This window comes from Andrographis paniculata, unplaced genomic scaffold (genome assembly GCF_009805555.1).
Source record: "Andrographis paniculata isolate CXL003 unplaced genomic scaffold, ASM980555v1 Contig22END, whole genome shotgun sequence".
Taxonomy (NCBI): domain Eukaryota; kingdom Viridiplantae; phylum Streptophyta; class Magnoliopsida; order Lamiales; family Acanthaceae; genus Andrographis; species Andrographis paniculata.
The window spans coordinates 2,856,202-2,864,138 of record NW_026137513.1 but is presented as its reverse complement, the minus strand read 5'-3'; the positions used below and the strand labels follow the sequence as shown (position 1 = coordinate 2,864,138).

Sequence of the window (7,937 nt, the reverse complement as noted above, 5' to 3'; positions counted from 1 at the left end):
ATACATATTTGCATGTATAATTTTGGAATTTCGTTATTTTAGTGTAATATTGAAATTTTATTTTAGTGTAACAATTTATTGTAAACATTTATATTTCTTTTTTGACATAACAAATGTAATATTGCAATTTAATTTTAATCTAATATTTTATTATAAAAATTTATATTTCTTTCGTGACATAACAAATGATATTTTTAATTCAGAATAAGGTAAATAAAGTGATAGTGTTTAATTACTTAATAATAAAAAGTTATTATTATATTATTTTTTTATGTAAGGAATATTATTAGTAATTTTAAAATAGGAATTAATATATATGATAAAAGAAATTTATAATATGTAACTAAATACTTTAAAAAAATTTATCCCAATAAAAATATATACAACATGAACATTATTTTGTAAATAATAAAATTTTATATAATATAAAGAAATAAAAAATATACTTATTTATGATTAATATAAACTAATTTAATAAAAGATTGAAAGTTTTAAACCTAAATAAAAATATTTATTTGTTAAAGACGAAGATGGAAAAGATAGGCAAAAAAAAAAAAAAAAAGAATTGTATTGATCTATATGATGTATGATATTATATGCTACTTCTTCTATCCCATTAAATTTTTCTATACTATCGTAAATACATAAATTTAGCAAAAATATATAATTAGTAAATAATTAAAAAATATATTAGTAAAAATAATTATTGTATAATATAAATAATTACTCTCTCCGTCCCACATAATTTGTCTCTATTTTCTATTTTCGTCCCACATAACTTGTCGTTTCTTTTTTTGAAAATATGATTATCTACATTAATCACATTTTAAATTTTATAATTTTCTTAATCTTAATTAAACTTTTTACTTATGTTAATCTTAATTTATAATTATTTTCACTAAATAATAATTATTTTCACTGATACACTTCTTAATTACTTACTAATTATAATTTACATAAATTCTTGTATCTACAATAATTGACTCAAAGTATATGGGACGGATACATATTAAGATAATTAAATAATTTAAATATCATTTTTCTCATTTCGTATATTTTATCATAAAGTATTTTTTCACTGTCACATATTATTATCTTTTCACTCAGGTATATATTAGACAATATATATAAGTAATAGTTTCAATTTATTTCATTTATTAAGAAATATTACTATGATATAACAGTATTTCATATAACATTATGATTTTGTTCACTCAATATTTTTTTGTAACATAATTTTTCTAAATATTATTAAAAAAATATATAATATATATTCATTAACACAATATATATAATATATATTTTATTTAATCATAAAAAATCAATAATTCAACGGTAAATACGAAAATTTAGGTAAAATATAATTAATAAATAATTAAGAAGTATATTAATAAAAATTATTATTATATACTAAAAATAATTATAGATTAAGATTAATATAATTAATTTTTTTTAATTAAGATCCAAAAATTATAAATTATAAAATTCAAAATGTGATTATAGTGTGTAATTATATTTTCAAAAAAATAATAATAATAAATTATATGAGATAAACCAAAATATAAAATACAGACATTTTATGTGGGTAAAAGAGAATTTTTTTTTTTTTATTAGTGACATAATTTTTTATATCTAACATAAAAATAAATTCATTCAAAAATACTATATGAACAAATCCTATATATTTTGTTACATTGCTCTCTCTTTCCCACTCCAAACTATATTTTTGGATTTTGCAAAAAAGTAAGAAATAATAGCATTTTATTGATTAGTGAGAATATGTAAGATATTTTGATATTTTTGTCAATGAACTTTATATATAAAGTAATTGTAAATATAATTATATATGAATACATATTTTTTAAATATTTTTGTTGTAAAGTATGAGAAATTATGAATATACTATATAGAATTATATGTTTTTATTTACGGTAAACTGTTTTTTTTTTTAGTTTCGTAACTGAACTCATTTATCATTTTAGTTTCGTAAGTAAAATTTTTTTTCAATTTAGTCTTCAATGCTGATGTGGCATCTGCGTGAAAGACTGACGGACACGTGTCAGATAGATCAGCGCCACGTGGCTAACATGTGCCGCCATGTGATAATTATTTTAAAAAATAATAGAAAAATATAAATTATCCACATGTCCGTCACGTCAGCACCACGTAACCGTTGTGTGAATAATTTATATTTTTATATTAAAAATAAAATATAAAAATATAATTAAAAATTTAAAAAATTATAAATTATTAAAGATCAGGTACTTGACGGACATATGCATTGAAATTTAAAAAATTTATACTACTGCCGTTCCATAAGAAGGGCAGTATTTGTCTTTTACGGCATTATACTGAACGTTAAAGATATTCTTATATTTGTATAATTTAATCCACAAATATCATTGTATTTGTTTGGTGAGAGAAAAATAGAGTATTTTTGTCATTTTTTTTTATTTGTACCACGCAAAAACCTTATAGTACTCTTCTTATGGGATGGAGGTAGTATAAAAACATAGTGAATGACACATACCCATGTATTTAAAAAAATAAATAAATTATTGCATGTATCTAATTAAAAAAATATGATAGAGATTTTTCTTGATAACACTATATTTAAACAATATCTCGAATATTTTACTTTGTCCCTACATTTTTTGTTTCTTATTTGTAAAATAAATTGAAGAACACGTTTGTCAAATATGAATCCTTGACTATTAAGATTGAGTTTGGCTTATTACTTATTATAAATAATGTTTACAAAAAAAAAAAGTACTAGTTTGTTTGTTTGAAAAAATTGAGTTTTTTTAAAATACTTTATTTTATATTATAAGAAAAATTAATTTTACATTCAAAATTATTACATCAATATTTATTTATATCATATTAACAATTATTGAAAATCCAAACCCTCTAACAAACGCACAATGTTAATATATTTGTTAATTTTCTTTTAGTCGAGTAGGATCGATTCCATAAAATTCGACAAGATAATTATATACAACTTAATATGCATTAGTTAAATTTCATACTTAAGTTTAAACCAAAATAAAATGTGTGGATAGTAATTACAATTTGAGACAACATTTAATTAGTCAGATTGTGTGTTTTGGGATTTTGATTTTGATTGGGATCTTGATCTTTTTTTTTTTTTTTTTTTTTGTGAATTAGTAAAATTTTTTGAAGCCATTCCCCAATTTTCTTTTTGGGATTTTGATTTTTCTTGAGTGGAAAGAAGTGCTTTTAAGAATACATACCATTTTTCGATCTAATTGCAGCATAAACACGTCCAATGAAAGAATTTTTATCTTAGAGTAGCTGTATACATATATTTATATATAAATATATTTGTAATAACCTCAAAAAATCAGTAAAGAACACCGATTGCGAGGAGCATAATTATGACTCGCAGCCAGAGACATTATTGACAAATTCGAATCAATACACTTACTAAGACTCTTTGCAATCATAAGACCATGTTGGGTGTATTAATAATCTGTAATTTGTACTTATCGTTGGAAGTTAAGAATTTTTACAAACAATATGAACATTTTATTATAGATCAATGATAAAGAAATTTTATATTCTATAAGAATGCCATTTAACATCTATGTCATATCATTATACTAATTGACTTATAGTTCATTGAATCATTGCCATTTCTGAACCTAACCTTTGAAAACTCAGATTGCTTTGAGCCAGTGCATCTCACATTGTACTTGGTCATTGTCAAATATTAATGACAAAGATCAGAAGCCGGATCAAAGTTGACTCAAAACTGAGCTATTAAATTAGACGAAAAATTTATAAGGAAATTGTGGAAAATTCATAATATTGATTCAACATTGCCTGGAGTTGGTTAAGTTAAACAATTAGTTGGTTGGTTACCAATTGTTTTCAGGTATGTTCACTCAACTCTTAATTTAGGATTTATAATGATAATACTGGAACTCTTGTGAAAATTAATGATAATATTGGGACTCTTGTGAGAATTATAGAGTTAGAGAGAAAGTGTTATAAAACATATGTTTAGAGGGATTTTCTAGTTGTTTTTTATTTTAAAACATGATGTTGAATTGAATGAGACAGGAGATCTAATTCAAAACTTTTATATTGCAAATCAAATTACACGATGGAGATAAAGATTCAAATGTTACAATATTAATGAGTTGTCTTGCGAGGAACAAATCTGAACAATCATTAGTGATTTAAATTGAGATTGTAGATTAATTATTAAGTTCATTCGAAACAAATTACTATGCAAGTGCAAGAACTAAGCCTCCATTCGATTATTAATTTTCAGTTGCTTTGGATAATAGGGATACTCCATGGATAAATAATCATTTGTATAAGTTTGGCATCATTTTGGTCGAAGTCTTAATAGCGTGTAATTTTCTTATTCATTTCAATTGTTGTTTTAATTATTCAATTTGTATCTCCTTAATTTCTGAGTTTGAAGGTTCCAAGAATCCATTAATAACCTTTGAATTGAAAAGAACATACTTTTGATGTTCAAATATTAGACGAAAGAGAACAAAAGCTAAACATTGGATGAAATTAAGATGTTTGATAGGCTTTGGCAATAAACCCTAAAATGATGAAATTCAATCTGATTAGGTTTGCTATTAGACAACCCTAAAGCTTAGACTATGATGAAAGAAATAGTGTATATATATATATACATGCTTTTCAATCCAAAACAATATTTTCATAATTCTAGTATGTTTTAATTTGTCAACCGAATTATCTAATCTTCCCAAGTAAGAAAGCAAACCTTTAAACTCGATCATATGCATCTTCTTATATTACATTGCATGTAATAAATAAGAAACCAGCTAGTTTCCTAGAATGTTCAATATATCAAATTTATCGGCGCACCTAAGTTGACAAAAACGAATATTTAAGACTTAATATGGTTAAGAGTTGCTATAATAAGCAAACAACCACACAAAATACAGTTGTGCTGCAATGATTATATTTCTTATTCGGCAATTGAAAATATTTTTAGGTTCTTTTTTAAGATTTTATTTTCTCTGGCCCTATTTATAAACAAATTTTCTTAGGCACAAGTTCACACTGATTTCTTAGGCACAATAGAATCCATATATATTCAGCACTGATTAATTAAAGATTGGATTAGTTTGAAGATGGTTCAAAGCCTTGGATTACGAACAAAACAGTTACAGGTCAAACCCCGATAGATAGAGATACACATATACATACATGCATAAATACTTACAGTTGTGGTTTACTATTGTTATTATTTTTGTTTCTCTGTCCGATTCAGGCAATATTTCTTGTAAATCTTGCTTCTGCAACAACTTCTTCTTCTTCATCTTCCTTTCTCTTTCAGTCAGTAATAGTCATACATACCTATATCTCTGCAGTGTTTCCAATGTTAGTCCATGCTCGTTTCTCAGCTCTCACTCACCGCTGCTTCAATCAAGTTTCATTTCATTCACAATTTGTTAACGACGATAAAAAATAAAAAATAAAAATGGAGAGAGAAACAAGATTTGCAGGAAGTAATTATTTGTTCACATATGTCCTTCACTGCAATTTACAATATATATCAAGAATGAATAGGTGCTCCATATATATATCGCGCGTTTCATTTTATCTATAATTTTTATAATTTTATTAATAATTAATATTATTTTTACATCTGCCTCCGGCAGATCCATCTTCTCCGACCTCCCCTCCGACCTCCTCCTCCTCCTCCTCCATCCTCCATTCTCCATCCGCCTCCGACATCTCACTGCCCGCCTTCATCGTCGCTCTTGCAGGGGCCACTGTCGGCACAATCCTCCGTCTCAGCCTCCTCGGTCACGTCGCTCCACTCCGACACGGACTCCGCCGGCGCCGCCACATTCAGATCGAGCCTCCTTGGCCCCAGGAACTTGTAAAATACCGGCGATGGGACCCGGGCCTGCGGCGGTGGCTCCATGGCCACTTCTGTCGCCGGCGGTGGTGGTGGCTCATCCGCGCCGCCATCCACCACGACCCCCCCTGGGGCCTCGCTCTGTCGGTTCCCATTGCGCTTCAGAAAAATCCTGCATAGCACCCAGTTCCTCGCCTGCAACGCAATTAAGCAAAAAATCAAAAATCCATCGATAAAATGCAGAAAATCGAAAATCATCAATCCATCGACAAAATGAAGTAATCAAGTAGATCCATGATCGATCCATACCTGTGCAGCAATAATGTGGGCAGGGATAACGAGGCTGTACTCGTGCATTCTCCAGTCAGTCCTCTCCCCTGCCGGCGCCTTCCCCCGGTAGAAGACCAGCGTCTTCTTCATCCCTACCAGCACCCGCCCCTGGTAGTAGATCCGCCCGTCCACCCCGGTCGCCTTCCAGTACCCGGACACGGTCGCCCGGTTCGACCGGCTCCCGTTCTGATACTTGACCCGCTTCTGGCTGAAGAAGTATCTTTCTTCCTCAGCATCGCCTGCACCCAGAAAAAACATCAAAACCCTAATTTCAACATAAAATCTAAATCCACACACACAGATCTCATCCTGTCAATTTTTACGAATTAACGTAACCTGGCAGATTCCATGGATCGACGCGGCAGACATCGGCCTCGGCTATGACGGAGACAGGCATGGGGTGGTTGAAAACCTTCCGGCGAAGGTACTGCAGCACAAGCTCTTCGTCCGTCGGCTGGAAGCGGAACCCCGGCGGCAGCCCCACAGCGGCGCCGTCGTTCCCCCCCTGATTGACGCTCCCCACCAAAGCAAGCCCGTTCGCCATTTCAGAAACGAAGACTGAATCTCGAAATTGATAGTGACTACAGGAGAGGAAACCTAGAGCGAGAAACTGTTGCGGTGGGAAAGAAAGGGTGAGAGCGAGGGCCTTTTATAGTAATGAAAATCATCTGGCGTAAGAAACACTCAATCTGCTTGTGTGACGCAATTTAAAAAATCACTATTTTTATTTATTTGGATTTCTCTATCTAACTTTTGGACTATCTTTATAGCAAACAGTGGCATCTGCTTCTTTTTCACCCTCTTTTTACAAAATATAAAATATAATGTGAATTTTGTGGCATATTGTAGCCATATTAAATTATTTGGTTCTATTTTATATATAATTTATTAAATTAGAAGTTTTATTGCATAATACATGTAACAGGTATATGACTATAATGATATTGTTTATTTTGTTTATACGAGTATTTTTGGAAATTTTTAATATTTGGTGTTTGGATATAAAAATATTTAGATACTAAGCAAATGAGTTAAATAAAAGTATTTGTAACGAGCTTCCGAAGGTCAATATATGTGAATTTCGAGTGCATTTTTATGCGATTTTCGGGTTTATATATGCGACAAACAATGAAAAAATATATTAATTGAAGTTCCACGTCATTTCATCTTTGCGGCGATCATTTAATTTGGGCATACATTGCTTTTTAGATATATGTACATGTGTATTATTTAAGTGAATTTTAAGTTAAATAAGAATCTAACAATTATTCCACGTGTATCGTTTAACAGATTTCTCGTTTAAATAAAATTCTAACGGTCATTTTGGACATACATTGTTTTTACATATTATACACGTGTATTATTTAAGTGATTTTTGTGTTTAAATAAATCTCTTAACCACCGTTCAATGCCATTTTATTTTGTCTCGATAAATTGGATCGGTTTTTAATTCAAGTACGTACATGGGCCGTAAATTTGATATTTCTTCGATAGAGAATAAATTGTTAGTTAAATTATACTCTCTCCGTCCGCCTCTAAGGGTCACATTTATCTTTTGCGTCGTTGTACTTAACATAAAAAATATATTTATATTTGTGTGATTTTTTTTTACAAATGTCTTCTATTAGTATTATGACACAATAATGAAAATGTCTTTGCAATTTTTTTTTTAAAATTTGTATACGTTTTGATATAATAATTCATATTTAAATATCAACAAGCAAAAAGT

At 29.0% G+C, this 7,937-nt stretch overlaps 1 protein-coding gene across 1 annotated transcript; it reads right to left on the bottom strand.

The window, feature by feature from the left end:
- Positions 1–5,280: 5,280 nt before the first annotated feature.
- On the bottom strand, positions 5,281–6,752 carry LOC127245355 (NAC domain-containing protein 41-like). The gene is made up of 4 exons (XM_051266188.1): positions 6,545–6,752; positions 6,188–6,447; positions 6,014–6,073; positions 5,281–5,343 (listed from the first exon to the last, which is right to left on the bottom strand). Exons 1-4 carry the CDS (start codon positions 6,750–6,752, stop codon positions 5,281–5,283), a joined length of 591 nt encoding a protein of 196 aa, XP_051122145.1.
- Between the last annotated feature and the right edge of the window lie 1,185 nt (positions 6,753–7,937).